The following is a 24,244-nucleotide window of genomic DNA, read 5'->3' as shown; positions in this document are numbered from 1 at the left end:
ATTTACCCCATCCAACAGATACTTATTACTATGTGCTAGACACTACTATAGTTATTAGTAATATAACAGGGAATACAACAGTCAGGTTCCTACTCCCATGAAACTTATATTCTTGAGGAAGAACTTAGCAATAATTAAAAGAAATTTTATTATTTTAAATGTATGTAAAATATGTACAGAAGATATGTTCTAATGCATAAATACATTCTATGTCAAAGATAATGGTTACTTAGAAAAATCAAGCTCTAAGGGTGTATAAGGAGTCCAGGGAAGGAGGGTTGCAGGTATAATTAATAAATAGGGTTGTCTTGGAGGGTGTCACAGAGAGAGCCATTCATGATGGAGTCAAAGGAACAAGCTGTGCCCATCTTGAGGAAATGTGCTCTAGCTACAAGGGACAGGGAGAAGACCATTGCTGGAACGCAGAGGAGTAATAGATGAAATTAGAGGGAGAGGGCAAGGGAGCAAACCTTGTCCATTCTTTTTGACTGTCTAAGAGACTTTAACTAGTATTCTGGTATGTGGTTGTTTTTCCACTTTCTTGATAATACCCTTTGTTGCAGAGTTTGTAATTTTGTGTTACATATCTGAGAATCTATTGCCTAATGCATGGCAATAAAAATTGCCTTTTTTCCCTAAACTTTGTATGGCTTTAGCTCTTTTTTAAAAAGATTTATTTATTTATGCATATAAGGACTGGGGTACAGGCCAGAGGTGTGGAATGGGAAGGGGGTGGTAAGAGGATTCGCCAGAGACAGTGGGGAGCAGAACAGGCAAATTGACTGAAATACACTGCTGAGGGGAGCAGCGGGGAAGTCAGGAGAGGTCTGATGCGCCATGTGGGTATCTCCCTGGCTGGGGAATCAAACTCATGCTGCAGTAGCTTTGGATTGCTTCATAGTGCTGATGCTTAACCCCTTTCGCCACCAGGAAGGCCCATGGCTTTAGCTTTTATATATGATCAGTTTGACTTAATATTTGTGCATGATGTCAGGGATGAACCCAGTTTCTTTCTTTTCTCTTTCTCTCTCTTTCCTCCTCTGCTCTTTCCTTTCCCTCCCCTTCCCTCTCTTTCTATTTCTTAAGATAAAGAGTTCTGACTGATTGATTTCTTCTTTCTGAGATAGGCCTCTACTGCTATAAATTCCCGCAGAGGGTTGCTTTTACAGCTTTCCCTAATTTTCGATGTGTTGTGTTTTGTGTTTTTCTGTAAGTATTTTATAATTTCACTTGTGAATTCTTTGGTCCACTGATTATTTTAACAGTAGCTTAATTTTTTATGTACAGTGAGTTCTCATTACTCATGGATTCCTTATTTGTAAACTCACCTACTCACTAAAATTTATTTGTAACCCAAGAGTCAGTACATTCATGGATATATGGAGAATGGCAAAAGTTTTGAGTCACCTTGGTGTGCATATTCTCAGCTGAAGTTGAACAAGGAAGCACTCTGTCTTCTTGTTTCAGCTAATATACTATAAACAAGAGTTATTTTCAGTCTATTTAGTGCCAGTTTTTCATATTTTTTTACCCTTTTTGTGGTTTTGCTATTTAAAAAGCAGTAATGAAGAGCTATCTAATGTTCGTAATCACAAGTAACTGATATGCTATACAAAGAAAATACTTTTGTTAGATAACAGTCCTTGCTTCAGAGTTGTAGTTTTATTGTCCACGAGTTCAATGTTAGTGAATCAACAATACAGTACATTCAGTAAAAGGAAAAGGAAATTTACTGACCTTATGTAAGGCCACTCTGGAAAGTGCTAAAGTAATGTGTGTGTGTGTATGCACACACATACACACACACACAAACTATATATGTTTCCATAAAACTATGGAAAATAGGGAAAATGGCTAAATTTGTGGATTCATGAGATGATAACCATAAAAGAAAAAAGAAAAAAGCATAGAGGACAGCACTGTTTTAAAACTAAAAGCCAAGGAACCTTAAAACCATATCCAGATTAAAGAAAACATTAAACTCTTCTCTTGTAGTGTTGACTGACTTACACATTTCAAAAGATGAAAGCATGAAAAATGTTCAAGTTGCAATGAATTTGAGGCAAGATCAAGCGATTGCAGGAGAATTTTTAAGATATCTGCTAGGTGTTATGGTGGAAAAGAGCTGTGTGGAAAAGTAGTTTTTCAGTGCTGAGAACTATCTCTTTCTTTCTTCATTTCTGTTAGTTTGCATCACTTATTTGGGGTTCTGTTGTTTGATGTAAATGTTTATAATGGCTCTATTTTAATGAATTGATTCTTACGTCAGTATATACGTTCCTTCTGTCTTTGGAATACAATTTTTCACTTTAAGTCTATTTTGTCTGAGGTGTGTACATATAAAAATTATGTAGTCAGAATTGGATCAATGTTCCACAAAATGTATTTCCACAAAAATATCTAGGGAAAAATATTCTGAAGCTGTAAACTAAATATTCAAAAAAAAAAATCAACCAATCAATAAAAATAGAAGTGATTATTCTTTTCCCAAGTAGTCACTTTTTTCCGGTGAGGTCTAAAGATCCTTTGGAGTGGAACAAAAGGAACATAAAAAAAAATGAAGGTTCTCTCTTAGCCTGTGCATCCAGCTTGATAACATTCCTAACTCTCCTATTACTTGGAGATAGGAAATTTGAATAAATGTGGATTGAATTAAGGTAAGTGTTCAGTTTCAATGTCCTGCTCAAAACTCTCATTTTCCTCTTCCTTTAGCCCTAACTTCAGAGAAAAGCGTAGGAAAATTTCTTGTTTGTTGTTATTGTTTGTTCAATTCTCCTTTGCTTATTAACAGTTATTTTAAAAATTAACAGAAAAGTTAAAATAACATGAGAACCTGCTACAGAGACAGAATCCACTGTTAATCTCTCACCTGTTTTATACCAGTAGCCTCCTAACTGGTTTCCCTTTTTCTACCCTTGCTCCCTTAGTCTCTGATCTTTACGTGGCAGCCATCTAATGATCTGCGCTGAGTGTGGCAGTTCTATTCAAAACCCTGCAATGCCTCTCCATTTGATTGAAGATAAAAGTAGTTTTTTTACAGTGGCCTTGTAGTCTCTGCTTGCTCTGGCCCCACCTCTGCTTGCTCTGGACTGACCTTTTCTACTTGCTCTCTGTCTACTCTGATCATATTAGCCTCCCTGCAGCCACATTTCCTCATTAGAGACTTTGCTTTGCTTGCACCCCCTTTCTGACATATGGTCTTCCTCAGGTATATGCTCGACTAATTTTCTTGCTTTCATTCAGTCTTGCCTTAAATCTCAGCTTTTCAATAAAGCCTACACTATCTGCTATTTAATATTTTAATGTACCCCCGTAATCACAGTCCCACACTCTTGATCCTATTTCTGTTTACTGTTGTAATGTAGTAGTGACTCAACCCAACTTCTTATTGAGCCATCTTGAATTCTTATTGAACTATCTTGGCTTTAATTTCGTTCAGAAATTTGAAGTCCTCAGGCATTGATGACCTCAAATGTGACCCCTTACTTCCTTTACAAACTCACCACCCTGCCCTTCCATCATTTCCTCCTGCCCTCAAATATTGGGAACTTTTTTCAAGGCCACCTCTTGGTATCAAGAATTGTTGGCATTTTATGTTTTTACCCTTTTAGTTCCCAATATCTCAACCAAAAATTTTCTCAATAAGGTTGTCACTTGAAATTTCAGGCACAGAAGTAGAAAACAAATTATAATGTGTTAAATATTGCATGCAAAGATAATGCCTAGTCCTCCACCCAAGGGAAGCAAAGACTCTTATGTGGACCAGATTCAGGCACTGTTGTAAAAGTGTTTTCATTAAAAATAGGTCTCTTACCTGTTTTTCTTCTTCCGTAGTGATTGAATCTTTATCATAGAAGCAAAAAATATGTCATTTTCTACAGAGCAGAGGGTAGAAGCAGCAGATTCCATTCTTTTGTTCATTCATGCAAAAATATTACTTGAATGTCTGCTATATGTGCCCTGCTTAGGGTTAGGTGCTGGGAATACAACAGGAAGTGAAAAAAAAAAACAAAACACCGCCACATTGTTTCTGTTTTCCTAGAAGTTTATAGTATAGTGATTTGGTTTTTATTTGCTTGTTTATATTTAACCTAATTTATTTACTAATTTTACTTTTTTTTTTCCCCCCCTTTAGTATCCCCTTATATATGGACTGATTCTTATTCCCTGCTGGTGTTCTCTAGTTTGCCTAAGTAGAATTTACATGGGAATGCACTCCATTCTGGTAAGGAAAATGTTGTGTTCATAGTGCTTTATGTTTTCTGAAATTGATGGCAGTTTTATTATATTTAATCATTTACAGATTTATATAAAATGTAAATGAGAAAATATAGTTATTATAAATCTTTTAATTTACAAAATACCAATATCATGCTTTGTGAAGTTTTAATGTAGTAATTATGCATTTCATGGAAATTGTTCCCAGCTATCCCAATAAGTAAGTGTTCAGGCAAACATTTCTCCCTCCTTATAGTTTCAGCTTTATTTTCCTTCTTATTTTCTTCTAGGCCTCTCCTGTGGTATCAAAATCAACAGTGTGAATACAGAAACCAAGGAAAACTCTACTTATTAGGGAAGACCTAATGACTAGAAACTAGATGAACTTAAACTATACTGGCACCACATATTTAAATAATAAAATCTTAGATTTCTTTTTCCCAGCAGTATGTTAGAACTCATATCAGATATTTTGAGAAATTCAGTTTCAAAAACAATAGCAGCACAGGGTCTCTCTGCATTCTTTAGCCAGACCCAATCACTTCCTTTCTTCTCTATCACAGTTGATAATCTGTTAATTCTGGCCTATGTCATTTCTTAACCCAAAGATTGCAACAGCTCTTAGTAGCCCTTCCAGTTTGACGTCACTCCATCCAGCATTCAGTAGCCTGCTGTAGTCTACTTAATGTTTCACCAAGGGCAAAGGGTGTTTCTTGTTTTTAGAAAATCTATAATCTCTGCTTAGAATGACCTTTTCCCTTTCTTTACCTGGTTAACTATACTACTCATTCCTCAATTGTCAAAAAATGCTCTTATCTCCTAAAAGGACACTCTGTGAACATCTCATGTATTATAGATAAAGGATCAGAAAAATGGTGGAGAAATATGAACTACTTCAGGAATCTAAAAATCTCTACTGGGTTATATTGAATTTTTGTCTTTAACAACTTAAAGCTTTTAGAATTTTGTACTCATAAAAAATCTCACTAGCTGGACTCATAGCTATACAGATAGTGAGTTTCTATTTCTTATTTAGCTAGCTTGCCTCCAGTAGCTGCTCCTTCACTTGTAAATTTCCAGAAGTCCCAAATGGTATTTTAATAAGCAAACTCTTTACACTTTACTTTTTATAATTATATTAATACAATTTGTGAATTTAACTACAATCTGTCTTTCTAACTAATATCTACTAATTTTATGAGAGTAAATATCACACAAGCCTAATATTTGTCACAGAAAATGTGATCCATCTTGTGCCTTTTAGAGTTTTTCCCTTCAACTCCCAGAAAAAGGGAATATTTTAGTAGATTGGTTAAATACTCAAACTGAATGCACTTCATTTTTTATATACTGAATATCATCTGTTCTTGAATCAGCTGAAGTAAAAACAATATTGATAGATTTTTCAAGTCATGAGTCTGACAACTATAGTTCTTTTTTTTTTTTTAGCTATAGTTCTTTATTAAAAAACCACCTTGTCCTATGGAATGTTTTATCATCTTTAATTAGATTAGCTACTGAATTATATTCCAAGTTTTTGATTTTCTTTAAAAGTAAAGTCATGGATGACTTGCAAGCATTGTAAATTATGATTCTGTGTTATAAGCACAACTATTCCTAATTAATAATATATTACTAATCAATTATATATTACTTATATACATTATTTACATATTGCTAATAATTATATAACATATTGATATTTAATAATGTATCACTTATTTAATCCTTTTTTTTATAAAATAACATAATGAACTCCCTTTTTTGCATTTAGATCTAGTGTATTCCTACAATTTACTTTTTTACCTATAGTGCTTCAGTAATTGCCTGTGTTTTGAACTATTTTCCTAAATACAATTTGTATATTCATTGCTTATTGTGAACTTAGTATGGAATTATAGGTAGAGTATGCTATATAATATGTTAAAAGTTGTTTAGTTACCACATTAGCCAAGTGATAACTTCATTAAGAAGTGAGTTCTATCCAACCACTATGGAGAGCTGTGTGGAGATTTCTTGACCTACTAAACATAGAGCTTCCATATGATCCAGCAATTCCACTCCTAGGTATTTACCCAAAGGACACAGAAACATCAATTCCAAAGAGCACCTGCACACCTATGTTTATAGCAGCACTGTTTACAATAGCTAAGCTTTGGAAACAGCCCAAATGCCCAAAAATAGATGACTGGATCAAGAAGATGTGGTACATATATACCATGGAATATTACTCAGCATTCAAAAAAGATAAACACATGCAATTTGCAGCAACATGGATGGCGCTGGAAGGGATCATGCTCAGCAAAATAAGCCAGAAAGAAAAAGAAAAATACCGGATGGTCTCACTCATAGCAGGAATCTAGAAAACTTAAATAAGGGACCAGGAAAATGAATAACTATAAGAAAGTGAAAATCAAAATCAACAAAAAACTATGAACCAGAGACACTTTTTGGGGGGTGGGGGGCGGGAGGGGAGGGATTGGGGTCAGAATGGGGGGGTTGCAATTGTATGGGGAATATAAAAATAAAATTTATTATAAAAAAAATGGCATATAAGTAAAATTAAAAAAAAAGAAGTGAGTTCTAATTAATTTATAATGAATACTTCATTCAATATTTGCCATATGCTTTGTTGTTAATGTTAGAACACAGGAAACAAAAACTTTATTAGTTTATTTTTATTATCCAGGTAATTTCCTAAATTGATTTTCTTAATTATCAGAAAAGTAGAGAAGAGTTTTATTAATTTTCTCTTTACTATCAAACCTAAGTCTCAATATTTAATGTTTTAAAATAAAACACAATCCATTTAATGTTACTACACTTAGTATTTGTAAAGTTATTATTTCTTTCTACATTAGTAAAATATGAATATGTTATAATTACATTTACCCAAAATTGTACCAAAAGTTTTTATAGCTATATGTGGAAAGTCTTTTCAAGAAGGTATTATAAGATTATAAAGTAGTATGTACCTCTCAAACCCACTTTATAACAAGAAATGAAAATCAGACCAATTAAAACAAAACCAAAAACATTTAAAGAGCTAGAACAGTAAACACTAAAAATTTTAATGGTGGTTATTCCTAGGTAATAACTATTTGTTATAGTTTATCTTATTTTCCAGTTTTTCTAGAGTGAGCATGTATTCACTTTGAATTTTAATTAAAGTTTTAAAAACCATCCTTAATAGTGCCTACATAGTCAAAGATATAGTACATTACAATGATAAATTTTATTCTTAGAAACGCTGACATATTGAAATTAGAACCAGGACACAGGTTACAAAAATAAATGTTTTATGTTATAATAATATGCTATTAAAAAAATTAAAACACCAGGAAACTATAGGGAGTCCTGAATTCTAGTCTCAGCAAATCATTAACTTCTGGATTTCTATTTCCTGATCAGGGGAAAAGAAAAGAAAACAAATTCCAGATATACAATACAGTAAATCTTTATTGAATTTATGTATATGACATATTTCTACCATAAATTTGATGGTATCCCAGAATATTCCATTCAAATGTATTGACTTGTAAGGCATAAGCTATAATTAATAAGTATCCAAAATTATTTCCTAAGTTTCTTTTTGAAAAATTTGTTACTTTAACTTCTTTATGTCATCTTTAACATTAATTTTCTTTATTGCATACTTTGTGTAATAATTCCTAAAACCGTATAGTTACATATTTTGATGTTATACATCAAGTTGATATAATAATAGCATCTTGTGTGTGCCTGAATTCCTCCCTTCCATTTCTTTTGCATGTGAGTTTAATATGTCCTTACTATTCAGGGCAATATCATAATAACTGATAATAATATCAGTAAAGAAGGCAAATTTGCATAGTCTTATAGTAATCTAAGTTTAATGTTTATGGAATAATACCCAAAAAGTAGAGGACAGCGAATATTGGGTGTTTGATGTCATACCAAAATATACTTGATTGCTGAGTTATCAATTTAGTTTTCTTAAAGTGATTAAAGTAAGAAAGTTCTAAAAAGCCATTTACTTACTTTTTTCATTTTTAAGGTATAAAAACATTTCACAGAAATAAACATGTACATGTATCTATAATATAAAAAGAAATGCAGTTTTTGAAAGCTATTTTAGTGCTATTAAGCTTTTCCATTCACTTTAGAGTAAATTTATACAGTTACATATGTCATATATATTATTTGTATATATTTTATATATATATATAACTCATTAGTTATCATTTGTTTAACACATCTGTAACTTGATCCACCTTCTATGTTAGAATTAAAAAGTTCAGAACATTTCCACATTGGCATTTAACTTAAAATTTTGAATCACTGGTAAAAATGGTGAAATTTAAATGGAAAATAAAGTTTCTAGAAACCAAACCCACTGGTTGTTCCTTGAGACCTGGGCTCTTAATTACTGTTAGAGAAGAAAGGATAAGCTAGCAAATGGAATGTAAACTTTGGCAATTTGGGATCTGAATATTTATAGAAGTTTGACTGTAAAATAATTTGATATCTCATATCCAAAAACGTAATCAGAATTTGATTATGTCACCTATGAAATCTTGGAGTAATTACAGTAAAATTCAGTATGTGTAGCCAGTCTGTATCAATGAATTTTCATAGAAGACTTGTGTTCCTCCAAATCCTAAAAGTTTAGTTTTTCTTCACTCCCAATATTTAATTACTAATGTTGAAGGTGTTCATTTTTTTCAACAAAGGTATTCAGCACGTTCAATCTATGAGATTAAATAATCAGCTATATGACCTTAGTTCAGTTTTCATTGTTTAATACTGGTTAAGGTAACTGTAAATTTTCAAAAAATTTGCACAATTTTGAGAGAAAAAAGAGAAAATTTTAACATTCTGGGGACAACACTGGAAAATGAGATTGTTCTAGGCAAGCTACCTCAGAGTAATTTTAAGGATTAAATAGGACAATAAATGTAAAGTATTAAAACAGTATTTTCGGTACAGAAAATATAGTTGTTTTGACGTTAGCCTAATTTGAAGAAACTATGTTTCATCTATTTTTCTTATGGACTTCTTTTCAGGCAAGATTATATAGTTAATGAAATGAGTCTCAAGAATCATTTTGTCTTAGTTTAGCCAAATACTTATTGCCTGCTTGCTTTATGCATTGGGTATATATGTATAAAGTAGATAAAGTCTTTGCCTTTGAGAAATTACAGTCTAAATATGTAATGTGTAATGTAAATATGTAGTACAACAACTCTCAACCAAAATTCAACAATAAAATCACTGGGAATGGGAAACTTAAAAAAAAATATTGATGCCCCACTCATACTTCAGTTCAAATAAGTCAGAATCTTTGAGATTAATGCAGGCATTAATATTATTGTAAAGTTCCCCAGGTGATTTTATGGACTTTAAAGAACTGTGAACCTATAGCTTTCTGGGAAAAAGGCAAGCAAAGAAATGTGTTAAGTGCTATAGCATGTATGTAGAAGATTCCATGGAACCAAAGAGGAGGAAGTTCCTTTTTATGGGACAAGAAGAGAAAGTTTATGGAGGAGGTAGATTCCTGAGCAGAATCTGAAAAGATATATAATAATATGCTGAATATTTCAAGATAACAGGAAATAGAGTAAAATTTCATTATGGGATCTAGTATTAAAGCTTAATGATAGGTAGAAACTAGATGTGAAATGTTTTATATGTCCTTCAAAGAAGTTTGAATTAACAAGTAGTATTTACTGCCTTAGTTGATACTTTAACAAACATTTTGTTAATTGATCATACTTTCCTTGTTATACTGTAAAAGGAGTCACTTGTATAAAGGGAGCAATATTGATATTTAATTAGCTCACTTCATATTGTATGGTAGGAAAAACATTAGCCAAAGCATGTTTTATAGAAATAATTTTTCAAATGATTTTCAGTGATATCTATAATACAATATATTATTGAAAACAGAGTAAAGATTTATTTACAAGTAATTGAGTAGTTTCTGTTGAAATAGGTAAAACAAATTCCTGTGAAGGATTCATTTACTCATTCATTCATCCATTCAACAAATATTTAAGTGTATGTTGTACAATATGCTATGCTACTTGGGAACGTGGTGGTAACAGTACACAATCTATTTACTAAAAAAATTTTAGTTGAAAAATTGGAGCTACCATACGACCTGGCAATTCCACTCCTAGGGATCTACCCAAAGGACACAAAAACATTCATTCAAAAGAACACCTGTACACCTATGTTTATTGCAGCACTATTTACAAGGGTAAAACCTGAAAACAACCCAAATGCCCAAAAATAGATGACTGGATCAAGAAGATGTGGCATATATACACAATGGAATATTATTCAGCAATCAAGAAAGATAAACTCATGCCATTTGCAGCAACGTGGATGGAACTAGAAGGAATTATGTTCAGTGAAATAAGCCAGAAGGAAAAAGAAAAATATCAGATGGTTTCACTTATAGCAGGAATATAGAGGAACCAAATAAGACATCAGTGTAAAAAAATAATAACAGTACAAAATACAACAAAACAAAAAACGGACAATTATAAATCAGAGGCATCCTGCAGGGGAGGAGAAGGGAGAGGGATTACAAGGAGGGAGGGAGGAGCACAGGGGACTGAGACTGAGGTGATGGTGCACCGGTGCATTGGTGAAGGAAACTCTATGGGGACTACACCTGAGGAGGTGGGGAGAAGCAAATATTGTTTAAAAATGAGCAATGATGTAAAAAAATAAAATTTATATATTATATATAAAAATAAAAAATAACAAAAATTTTAGTTGAATATTCAGTTCTTAATATTTTTAGCAGTTGTCTATATCTTTTGCATCTATGCATATATTCCATAGTATTCTGATTTGGAGTTAAATATCATTTCAAACAATGGTTTAAAAAACTGTTGACACAATCAATCCATGACAAAGAGTTATTGAACCTGCTATGCAGTGAAAATTTGGGGTATACTAAATATAAAAGATGAATTTAAATATTTTTTTGAAAACCATACCTTTATGTTTTTGAGGGTAGGGAAGACTATATTAACCAAGAAACATTGATAAATATGACTACATTAAAATTTAGAACTTCTGGGCCTCCCCGGTGGCGCAGCGGTTGAGCGCTGGGTTGCGAAGCTGCCCGCAGCCTCTGCGGCGCCGGTTCGATCCCTGGCTGCTCCCCGTCCACCGGAGGAGGGTCCCACATGGCGCGCAGACCTCTCCTGCCTCCCGCTGCTCCCCTCAGCAGTGTACTTTGGTCCTTCTGCCTGCTCTGCTCCCCGCTCTGGCTCTGGTGAATTCTCGCACCCTCCCGCGCTTCTGACTGTACCCAGTGCTTGTATGTATAAATAAATAAATAAATAAATAAATAAATAAATAAATAAATCTTTTAAAAAAATAAAAAAATAATAAAATTTAGAACTTCTGTTTATGAAGAGCCACTAGTAAGAAAATGAAGCAGGGCCTCCATGGTGGCGCAAGGGGTTAAGATGCAACCTATGAAACTATCCACAGCCTCTGCAGCACGAGTTCCATCCCTAGCCAGGGAGCTATCCACATGGTGCTGCAGATCTCTCCTGTCTTGCCGGCTGCTCCCCTCAGCAGTGTATTTCAGTAGATCTGCCTGTTCTGTTCCCCTCTGTCTCTGGTGAATCCTTTCACCCCTCATACCTCTGGCCTGTACCCCAGTTTTTTTTTTTTTTTTTATAGAGGCATGTTTTATTTATTTATTTATTTGTTTGTTTGCTTGTTCGTTTATACATGCACTGGATACAGTCAGAAGCGCGGGAGGGTGAGAGAATTCACCAGAGCCAGAGCAGGGAGCAGAGCAGGCAGAAGGACCGAAGTACACTGCTGAGGGGAGCAGCGGGCGGCAGGAGAGGTCTGCGCGCCATGTGGGACCCTCCTCTGGTGGCCGGGGAGTAGCCGGGGATCGAACTGGCGCCGCAGAGGCCGCGGGCAGCTTCGCAACCCAGCGCTCTACCGCTGCGCCACCGGGGAGGCCCTGTACCCCAGTTTTATATGCATAAATAAATCCTTAAAAAAAAAGAAAAAAAATGAAACAAGTCATACATTCCAAAAAGATGTTCACAACACAAATTATTGATAAAAATATTTACATTATTGATAAAAGATTTATATTAAGACTATATAAAGAAATCATGTAAGTTAGCAAGAAAAAAATCAAAATCCAAAAGAATAATTGCCAACAAATTTTGGAGAAGATGTGGAGAATTCCCACACTGCTGGTGGGAATGCAGACTGGTCCAACCACTATGGAAAGCTGTGTGGAGGTTCCTCAGACTACTGAAAATGGAGCTACCATATGACCCAGCAAAAGATAAACTCATGCCATTTGCAGCAACCTGGATGGAGATAGAAGGGATTATGCTCAGTGAAATAAGCCAGAAGGAAAAAGAAATATCAGATAGTTTCACTTATAGGAGGAATGGAGGGCAACCAAATAAGGGATCAGGAAAAAAAAAATAATAATTAAAAAATTAGCAGGCAGGGCCTCCCCGGTGGCGCAGCGTTTGAGCGCTGGGTTGCGAAGCTGCCCGCGGCCTCTGCGGCGCCGGTTCGATCCCCGGCTGCTCCCCGGCCACCAGAGGAGGGTCCCACATGGCGCGCAGACCTCTCCTGCCGCCCGCTGCTCCCCTCAGCAGTGTACCTTGGTCCTTCTGCCTGCTCTGCTCCCCGCTCTGGCTCTGGTGAATTCTCTCACCCTCCCGCGCTTCTGACTGTACCCAGTGCATGTATAAACAAAACAAACAAACAAAACAAATAAAGAAAGAAAACATGCCTCTATAAAAAAAAAAAATTAAAAAAAAAATTAGCAGGCAACTATAAATCAGAGACATTCTGCAAAGGGGAAGTAGAGGAATCACAAGGGAGGGAAGAACACCAGGGACTATGGTGATGGTTCACGGGTGAACTGGTGGTGGGAATTTTATGGGGACTACACCTGAAAGGAGAAAGCATACAAGCATACATTGTACAAAAATGAACAGTGATGCAATATATACACATAATGCCTAGAAGACACATTTACACATTACATGGAAAAGAAATCGTCCATAAACTTATGAAAAGATACTTATAATCAGAGAAATGCAAATTAAGCATTTATAAAATACCAACTGATGGGATGTAAAGTTCTGTGAACATTTAGGAATATTTAAAATTATCTTATCAAATTGAACATGCACATATCTTATCACTCTGCCATTTCATTCTTAGGCATATTTCCTGGAGAAACTCATGCAGACTTTTACCAAACCTAAACTTGCACAAGAAAACATAGGAGTATAGTTTATGATGTTCCTGGTTGGCTTAAGAATAGATACCAATTAAGGAAGCTTGAATGCTTTCTCAACTATAACCAAAGAATTAATTCAAAACCTGAAAATAGCTTAAATGACTGACCATGGGAAAATGGGTAAATAAATTGTGTAATCCCATAGTAAACTATTGTACAGATATGAAAGTGAATGACCTACCACTGCATAAAATAAACGAATCTTTAAAACAATGTTAAGTATAAAAAGCAAGTAAAAGAAGACTGCCTACTAAATAAATAACCATTTCATAAAATTCAGAAAAGAAACAAACCTAGATCATCTTTTGTTTAGATTTACGTTATAAAGCAGTTTTTAAGAGCAGGTTATTCAGCTAAAATTCAGATTTATGATAGTGTGGGAAGAATACAGAGTGATAGGTTTGGGAGAGTACACAGTAGATTCACAATTATAGTAATACTGTAATTTTATTGGGCATAAATTCCATAGATATTAATTTTATAATTTTATATATACATCTTTTTCTGTGTGCCAAATATTACATGATAAAAATTTTAAGACAGGAAAACATTGAGTATCTAGTCTGTTGCTTAATGATATTGAATGCTGTTGAGATGTGAACATTGTTTTAGGCAGCATAAATATAATTAGTATCTGTGAGGCCAGTGGTTTTAGTGCAGTGATGAGTTTAAGGGAAAATAAGAAGTGAAGAAGTGGAGGCAGTGAATATAAGCAACTCTTGACGGTTTTTTTCAGTGATAGAGAAAGTAGATTCCAGGATTTTGTGTTCTTTATTTTAAGGTGAATATCCTGGAATATTTTTGTTCCTGCAAAGAATGATTCAGCAAAGTTTTTTTTTTAAATACGTTTTATTTCTTCCAGTAATCTATCTTCTACATCTCCCCAGGTTTTCATACCTAAAACTGAGAATCATTTTTGATATCTTTCTCTTTTGCTTCTCTCCCTCATTCAATTCATCATCAAGTGAAGTTGTCAGTTCTAATTTTGAAATATTTTTCTAAATCCATCTCTTTGTGTAGTTATGGGCCATATAGTCGACCTTTCTTGCTGATTTACATGTCTCCAGTTGCCTCCTGTCTTCTGTACTTTTCTCCTATATTCTCTACATAGCATATGGAGTATTCTTTTACAAATATCAATCAGATTGTGTAATAGTCCTACTTTGGAATCTTTCAGTGGCTCCCTATCATTTTTGAAATAAAATCTCAACTCCTTACCTAGCCTAGAAGGACCCTACTTGATTTGACTGCCTTTTTCTTTGATCTCTTATCACATCCTGTTTTCTTTGCTTATTATTGTCACACTGGATTTCTCTTTGTTCCTTGCAAATTCACTAAGTTATTTTCTGCCTCAAGGCCGTGGCACTTGGTAGTCCTTTCATCAGCAGCACATTTCCTTAGAAACTTGGGCCCAGGCCTCCCTGGTGGCACAGTGGGTTGAGCGCAGCGCTGTGAAGCTGTCTGCACCCTCTGCAGCGCCAGTTCGATTCCTGGCTGGCCAGAGAGATTCCCAGATGGTGAAGGAGACCTCTCCTGTCATGCCTGCTGCTTCACTCAGCAGTGTACTTGGGTCCTTCTGCCTATCCTGCTTCCTGCTGTCTCTGGTGAATTCTCTCACCCTCCCGTGCCTCTGGCCTGTACCCCAGTGCTTGTATAAATAAACAAATCTTAAAAAAAAACAAACTTGGGACCAACTCCTTTTTGGAATCTGTTCTTTGTGCAAGTGTCACTTCCTGAGAAAGATTTCCATAATATTCAAATAGGGTCTTTTATCATATTATCCTGTTGTCTGTTTTAGTTTCTTTATAATATTTTAACTATTTGAAAATTGTAATACTTATCTCCATGTTCACTTACATGATTGTCAGCCAGCCCGACTGACGTAGAAGTTCTGTGAAAGCAGGAATCTTGTCATTTTTAAAGCAATGTATCCTTAGCCCTGAAAGTATCAATAGTACCAGGCACATATATGTACTCACTACATATTTGTTTTGTGAATGAATGAATGAATGAATGAATGAGTAAAAGGAATTACCTAATCCTTGTATCCTCTTGGATCATGAAAATAATTATATATTGAAATGCATGAAAATGAAGGTGATTTCTTTAAAAAATAATTTACTTTCTTCCACAAATCAGAACTACATAGTTTAAGCATAATTTATTGTTCAGGATTTAACTATAAATTTGTGCATAATTAGTTAATTTATGTAAAATTATTAAAATAATTATTTTATTATTATCAGTAAACTTTTATTATTATGACAGTCTTTAGTGCCTACTGTGTGGTCTGTTGATAAAATTTGCTTTGAGAATGGTATATTTAAAATGTTTATATCTGTAGTAGTTGAAATATGAAATACATGTATTTTTTTACTGCCAAAAATAGTATACTAAACAACTCTACTTTTCTCTTTTCCCAGGACATTATTGCTGGATTCCTATATACCCTTTTAATCTTAGCTATCTTCTATCCGTTTATGGACCTGATTGACAACTTCAACCAAACTCACGAATATGCTCCATTAATTATCATCGGGCTTCATTTAGCATTGGGGATCTTTTCTTTCACTCTTGATACCTGGAGTACATCCCGAGGAGACACAGCTGAGATTCTAGGAAGTGGTGCTGGAATTGCATGTGGATCTCATGTTGCTTATAAAGTGGGTTTAGTATTAGATCCTTCCCTGGATATGTTACCTTTAGCTAGGCCTCCCATTACTGTGACTCTATTTGGAAAAGCCATATTGCGGATCTTCATAGGGATGGTATTTGTATTATTAGTCAGATTTGTAATGAAAAAGATCACCATTCCTTTAGCCTGTAAAGTCTTTAATATACCATGTGATGATATTCGAAAAGCAAGACAGCACATGGAAGTTGAACTTCCTTACCGCTACATTACCTATGGAATGGTTGGTTTCACTATCAGTTTTTTGGCTCCTTACATATTTTTTTTTATTGGTATATCCTGATGAAGAAAGACTGCTTATGATAAGACAGGTGGGAATCAATTAATGATATCTAAAAATATTTTCTAGTTAAAAGCCGACTCAGAGTTAGGCTTTTGCAGGAATTTAACTTAAATAGTTATTTAAGTAAATTCATAAGAGCCAGTGCATTTTATCATTGCACATCCAGATATTGATTTAAGATGGCTGAGCTATTTCAAATGATATGTATCCATTTAGAATGTTCATGTAATATTTGGACAGTTTATGCTGTTATGGATTCAAATTATATATAATATATATTGATAGGTACGTATGTATCTAGTATATGTTATATATAAGATAATATGCCTAAGTTTTTAAAACTGGGGGTTTATTATAAAATCAATAATAATATGCAAACAGTTGTTCCCGTGTATTTGGACTTAATACAGGCATATTGTTATTAACAGATATATTTAACATTTATTTACCATGGGAGCCATCTCCAGACTACATAATTACTAGACCAGAATTCACATGCTACCACGTATTGATTTACTGCCTCTTTTTACACTGCCATCATTTTCCCTGTTACCCATGGTGTTGAACATGGGAGGCATTTTAATGGACCAAATGTTCAGAAAAATAAGTTTTTAGATTTCTTTTTTGTTCCAGTTCTGTACACTGTGTTGAATGTACTTTATTTGCAGTTGTTCTGGACATCAGTTTAATAATTCAGGTACTGAATTTTATTGCTTGCTAGTTGTGCCTTTCTGTTGCTGAATTAAGAGATGCCATATATACTGTGATATAAAAATAAGATACTAACTTTAATATACATATAATCAGGCAAGTATTTTAAAAATATGTCAAGCTAACAGGGCTAAAAGTAAGCCACTCTTAATTTTTTAGCCTGCATTTAGAAAGAAATGTGGAATGGGTTAAACTTTCTCACTAATTTGATGGGAAGCTAGTTAGATAAATATTTCCATTTTTAAGGTATTTTCCTGTGCATTGTAAGTTATAGGAACGAGATGTATTTTTTTGTACATTGTCTTGATTGTTTATGCTGCAGGTAGATATTCCAATGAATGGAAATGTCATGGAAACTTAGGGGACAATGCACATGCTTCATATGTAAAGAAACCATTTTTCTAAATTATTTGGAAATTATTAGATTTAGCAGTGTTAACTTTAAATACCCATTTATTAGTTACCCAAAGCAAGTTATAAAATCTAAAGGTATTAGTATTTAGAATCTATTATTTTTTTCCACTTTTTATTATTTTCACAGTGGAAAATTTGGGTATAGTATTAAGCTCTTCTTTATTCTGTCTGTGCCTTTATATTTTGAGGTGTAATTGTAATTGGGTTAAATTAAGTTTATTTGTAGTAAGTTTTTCATAAAGAAGAGAATTAACTTTCCATATAAATGAGCATCAGGTGTGGAATTACTGACTACAGTGCAATATCTATCTGATTATCCAGAAGTATCACTTGAGATGTTTCTATTTTGGGCAGCATAACTATTTCAGCTCATATTTTTATAATTCTGATTGAGAATATAAGGACATAGTAATTTTTACCAATACTGAATCTGGTAATTTTTAGTGAAGCCACTAAATTGCAACTTTTACCTACTAGTTAATAGGAAGCCAAGATACTTAGGAACATATTGGTACATTGGAAAATGTGCAAAAAACTTTTTTTTTTAATGTGTTTAATGAATTGAATTTTAGAGACTTTCCCATAACTTGGGTCTATGCTATCTTATTAATTTTTATATCTAGCTTAAAGGACACTTGGAAATATTTCATTTCTTTGTCTTTTATTATTTTCCGTTCTATAATAGTTCCATGCTAAAATGTATTTTAAAATAAAAGCCAAATTTGGGATTGAAGGATATTTTGTTTTGTTTTGTGTACCTTCTGTGAATTTGTGTCTGTATTACCTGGTAGAGATTTTGCAAATGTGTAGGATTTTCATTCTATTTTAATCAAAATCAGAGTACTATTTTCAGTAGAAGACAATGAAAACTTCTCAAATGTTCATACTGACTTTGGGCTATATAGTGATCATTCTGATGTTTTACTTTTGATGTAAAGTTTTATAATAATTTAAAAGCTTACACATAATAATGTTTCAGTAAATTATGTAGCTAATAGTATTACAGGTAGTTGACTGCTTTTGCATTAGTGTCAGAAATTAATCATAATTATAGTTAATTTTATTATAATTCTAGGAATGGTACTTTCAAGCAGAATCAACAAAAGAATATTTAACTTTATCATTTAAAATGCCATGTATATGAATTACAAAAACTAGAATTCATTAGAAGACCTAATATAAAGCAATGCTATTATAGTAGATTTGCATTTTTATTTACTAGCTTTCTGTCTAATTAATGCTTATTAAATATCTTTCAGTGACAACATAAAAATCTAGTGACATGAATATAACTAAGCACATTTTCTCAAAGCATTTTATAAAAATGATTAAATACTAAAATGATTTTATTTTGAATATGCAATCACACAAATTTTATATGTCAAGGGCTTTTTATTAATTTTTTTTTGGTCAAAGTAATTTCATGTTAAAGAATTTTTACGCTAGGTTTGAAAACCAAACCATTTAATCTGAACGTCAATAAGGACCAACTTTTAAATTCAACTTCATAGCTGAATTAGTTTTCCTGAAGGGAGTTTTTTGTTGTTTGTCAAGGAAACTTTGTAAAAGGAAAAAGCAACAGTTTGAGGAAGAATAATTGAGCATAGTGAATGTCATTAAGCTTGATATCTTGTCAAATTTTGGTCACATTCTTCCAGTTTCTTTTGAAGTATACATAATTAAAAAGAAAAATCATATATACCTATGGTTTCAATAAGCTATAAGTAGCACAATAAAAGTAAGTTTTAACATGCTAAAACTTCATTTTTAAGTCCACCAGACCACTACACATCTTAATAAATAAAACATGCCTTTCCTGTGAGACACAATAATAAAAATTCAAAGAAAATAAAAATATTTTTTAAGTAAAAGTGGTTATGGAAATACTAACTTTTTAGCCTGAACTAACTGGCATTTTCTAATTTGTCCTCCCCCGTCCTCTGTCATAGTAGCACATACCCAACCTGTAACTATTTATGTATTATTTATGTATTTTTAAATTTTCTGTCTTTACAGTGTAAGCTCATGAGGAAAAGTAGCTTGTGTCTCTGTTTCATTCTGGATCCCGCAGACACAGCAGAGAGTATTCAGTTAATACACATAGAATGATTGAATGACTACTCAATCCCTGGTAGGGTTCAATGTGTTCAATGTGTACATTTTTCTGGGGAAAATTCTGCAATTTTCATCAGGCTTTCAGAGATTGAAGATCTAAAAAAAAGTTTTAAATTATGTAATAGTTTCTTTTTTACTTCTTGTTTTAAAAGTTTAGTTTCTACAACCCAAATGCCCAAAAATAGATGACTGGATCAAGAAGATGTGGTATGTATAAAAAATGGAATATTATTCCGCAATCAAAAAAGATAAACTCTTGTCATTCGCAGCAACATGGAAGGAGCTAGAAGGAATTATGCTCAGTGAAATAAGCCAGAAGGAAAAAGAAAAATATCAGATGGTTTCACTTATAGCAGGAATATAGGGGAACCAAATAAGACGTCAGTGTAAAAAAATAGTAACAGTACAAAACACAACAAAGCAAAAACAGACAATTACAAATCAGAGACATACTGCAGGGGAGGAGGAGGGAGAGGGATCAGAGGGCGGGAAGGAGGAGAACAGGAAACTGGTGATGGTGCACGGGTGCCTTGGGGAAGGAAATTATATGGGGACTCAACCTGAGGGGGTGGGGGAAGCAAATATTGTTTAAAAAAATTAAAAATTAAAAAAATTAGTTTCTAAATAAGTGCTTCCAATTTATTTGGTAGGAATTCTCTTTTTTTAAAAAAAGATTATTTATGCATACAAGAACTGTGGTATAGGCCAGAGATGCGGGAGGGGGTGAGAGGATTCACCAGAGGCAGAGTGGGGAACAGAACAGGTAGACGGACCGAAGACACCTCTGAGGGGCACAGCAGGCAAGTCAGGAGAGGTCTGCTGCGCCATGTGGGTTGCTCCCTGGCCGGCCGGGGATGGAACTCGTTCTGCAAAGGCTGCGGATTGCTTCATAGTGCGGTGCTTAACCCCTGGTACCACCAGGGAGGCCCTATAACATACTTTAGATATATATGGGATCTTAGAGCTCATATATGGCAAATTGTTACCCAATTCATGAATTTCTTTAATAATATTGTTAGCAGGGGCCTCCTTGGTGGTGCAAGGGGTTGAGACGCAGCCTATGAACCTCTCCGCTGCCACTGCAGCACGAGTTCGATCCCCGGCCAGGGAGAAACCCACATGGCCCAGCAGACCTTTCCTGACTCTCCTGCTGCTCCCCTCAGCAGTGCATTTCAGTCAATCTGCCTGTTCTGTTCCCCACTCTGTCTCTGGTGAATCCTCTCACCCCCCCCCCACACTGCTGGCCTGTACCCCAGTTCTTGTATGCATAAATAAATAAATCTTAAAAAAATAATATTGTTAGCAAATAATCATATGCAATCTTCTTAACTATGTCCTCAGCCAGGCAGATTTTAACTTTATAGTTAAACAGTTTTTAGTGAGTAAAATTTGGATGGGTTAATAACAGTGAGTTGGGGCAGAGGACAAATTTTAGGTAAGTAGGTAGGTAGAACAAGATGAACCGAAGCATGAAAATGGGAATGTGTTATATATAGTTTTATATATTTTATAGTTTGTGTGGAGCACTAAGTTATGTGGAGGGGGGTAGTAGAATGGTTAAAATGTTGAGGAAACAATTGGTATAAAACTTTTCCATTTTAAAATTCATTGCCTTCAATCAAGTGCAGATACATTATTATCCTTTTTAAAATCCACATTTCAATTAATGCAATGGAAAGTTGCTTATCATTAATGTTTATTAATGATAATTTAGTCGTATAAACTGCAGTGCTTCAAATGATCTAATTGTCAATGTCTAATTTGGCAATGTTTTGTTGAAAATTGCATATGGTATAATGATTTCTCCTGCCTCAAAAGTAATAATCCTTATAAATCATAGTTTGGTTTGAAAGAAAGAAGAGAGGAACAGTTTATAAAAGTTCATATAAATTACATCTAATACATTTAATAATGTGTATTTTAATTCATTTTCTCCTAGAGTAAGTTGAGAAAACTGACATTTCTGATATATGCCTACATTTATCCAGATTTTCAAATCAGCATTTTATTTTTTGCTAAGCAAGCTTTTCTTAAAGTCTTGAACTTGAGATGCTTCACTTTAAGGACATTTTAATTGCAGGAAGAAAAAACCCACTAATTATTAGTAACATACTAATAAAAAATATAAAACAGCTGAAAAGAAACATACAACTCTTTTATGCTATTGGAATTTAAGATTCCGTCCAACAAAGAATCTCATCTGACCAAGGAATGAGCAGAAATGAGGAATGCTTTTTTCCTGGCCTAAAACAAATTAATAAAATGATGAATTCCTAATTTTTAATAATTAAGCTCCAATTCAGGTAATAAAAGAGTGATATGTGTTATTAACAGATTGAAAATTAATCTTTGTTGTTACACTTGTGCAGAACTTCCTCATTTGATTCTGTTGTATTTCTGAAAGGGGATTTCTAGAGTAGCAGCCTAAATTTTTTTTTTAAAGGACACTATCTTTTTTAAAAAGATTTATTTATGCATATAAGAACTGGGGTACAGGCTACAGGTGTGGGGAATGAGAGGACTCAGCAGAGACAGAGTGGGGAGCAGAACCAATGGATTGACTGAAATACGACGCTGAGGGGACCAGTGGGCGAGACAGGAGACGTCTGCTGCACCATGTGGGCAGCTCCCTGGCTGGGGATGAACTCTTGCTGCAGTGGCTGCCAGTAGGTTCATAGTGCGCCACCAGGGAGGCCCTAGATATTTTTTATTTTATGAAAAGAGTGCCCTCACTAGAATCAAAATTGCATTTCTATTTTGAAAAAATAGTAACGTGTAACTATAGGAGATTAGAACAGTAATTGTTTGCTCTAGAGAAAGAACTTCTCTATTTCTTTGTAGATATTCAAAACATCTGAGTTTTTCAAAATCAGGAAGTAGCATTAACAACTTATTTTCACTGTCTGTGGTAAAGAAGTCCTAAGACTTGGTTGTAAATTTTAATTTATAGTGTAAGGTGTATTGATATATAGCTGTCAGTTAAACAAAATCAGAATTCTTTGAGTTGAAATATTTGATTGACTTTTAAAAATTAGCCAAATGTTATAAAGAAAACCCTTTCTGATTGTTTGTGAAAGGTGCGTGAAGAGTGCACAGGTGGAGTACTAAAAGCATAACCCCCACGTTAATTTGACATGTAAGTGTCTGACAAATTAATAATAAAAAAGAAACTGCATTTCTCCTTTTTTCTTAAATAAATTCTTTTAATTGCGGTAACATTAATCCTCCCCATCAGGGAAGAGGTATCACCACCAAAATGCACCCCCCACCAAATCACCCATAACCCATTCCCATAGTCCATTGTGCTTCCTTCCCTCTTTGTTCCTTCACCTCAGCCACCCTCTTCCCTCTCTAGATGCTTCAGTTCTATAGTCAGCTTTCAAGGGTTAATTTTTAAGATTGTTTTTCTCTGATTCTTAGTTTAGTTCCTCTATATTCCAAATATAAGTGACACCATCCAGCAGTTAGCTTTCTCCTTATGATTTATTTCAGTTAGCATTACCTCTTCCAACTCCATGCATGTTGCTGCAAATTGGATGAGTTTATCAATAATTTTTGATTGCTGTGTATGTGTACCACAGCTCGATCCATTCACCTGGTTTTGGGTGCTTAAGTTGTTTTCATATTTTGTCTATTGTAAATAGCACTGCTGTGAACATAGGTTGCAGGTTTCTTTTCAAATTAATGTTTCTGGTTTTTTGTTTTTTGTTTTTGTTTGTAAGATACTTGGCAGTGAAATTGCTGGGCTGTATGGTGGATCCACTTTTAGTCTTTTGCTAAACAACACACTTCTTTCCAAAGGGGCTGAACTTGTCTATGTTACTACCAACAGTGTAAGAGTGTTCCTTTTTCTCCACACCCTCACCAGTACTTGTTTCTGGTCCTTTTAAAAATTTAATATAAACTAATTTTAAAATTAGTTTTCTGGTCAATTTTTTTTTTCTGCTCTGGTGTGAGATGGTATTGTGCTGTGATATTAATTTGCATTTCCCTGATAAGTTATGTTGAACATTTTTTTTTTTTCATTTGCCTATTGGCCATCTGTATGTCTTCTTTGGAAAAGAAGACTCTTTGCCCATTTTTTGATTGAGTTTATGTTTTTGTTGAGTTGTGTGAGCTTATTGTAGGTCTTTGGTATCAGTCCCCTGTCAGGTGTATGGTGTGCAAATATTTTCTCCCATTCCATAGGCTGTCTCTTTGTTTTAGTGACGATCTCTTTTGCTGGGCAAAAAATTTTCACTGGACATATTCTCAGTTGTTTATATTTTCTCTTGTAGAAAACCCTTTTTTGATGAAGATCTTTTAAAATTTACAAATAAATATTCCCAAAACTTTGTAATTACATTTGATTCTTCCTTTGACAATTAAGATTCTGATCTCCCTTAGTATCAAGTCTTTGTGTGCTATGGCAGTCTGTATAGAGACCCTGTTCTGGAATTTACTGGCTGCTTTTTCCTCAAAGGGGATTGCAGCAAAAATTTCTTCTTGCGTAAATGACATTTTAACATAGTCA

The 24,244-nt window shown here is 34.1% G+C and overlaps 1 protein-coding gene across 1 annotated transcript in view; it reads left to right on the top strand.

The window, feature by feature from the left end:
• Window positions 1–16,491, top strand: part of SGPP1 (sphingosine-1-phosphate phosphatase 1) — a gene marked incomplete at both ends in the record, with an annotated part of 31,484 nt that extends 14,993 nt beyond the window's left edge. Inside the window, 2 exons of the mRNA XM_084239829.1 lie at window positions 4,136–4,225; window positions 15,940–16,491. Of these exons, the coding sequence (XP_084095955.1) occupies window positions 4,136–4,225; window positions 15,940–16,491 (642 nt within the window). The remainder of the gene's footprint in view (window positions 1–4,135; window positions 4,226–15,939) is intronic.
• Between the last annotated feature and the right edge of the window lie 7,753 nt (window positions 16,492–24,244).

Source organism: Talpa europaea, assembly GCF_964194135.1.
Source record: "Talpa europaea genome assembly, chromosome: 8".
NCBI classification, from domain to species: Eukaryota; Metazoa; Chordata; class Mammalia; order Eulipotyphla; family Talpidae; genus Talpa; species Talpa europaea.
The sequence above is the reverse complement of the archived record's forward strand: the minus strand, read 5'-3'. Positions and strand labels throughout refer to the sequence as shown.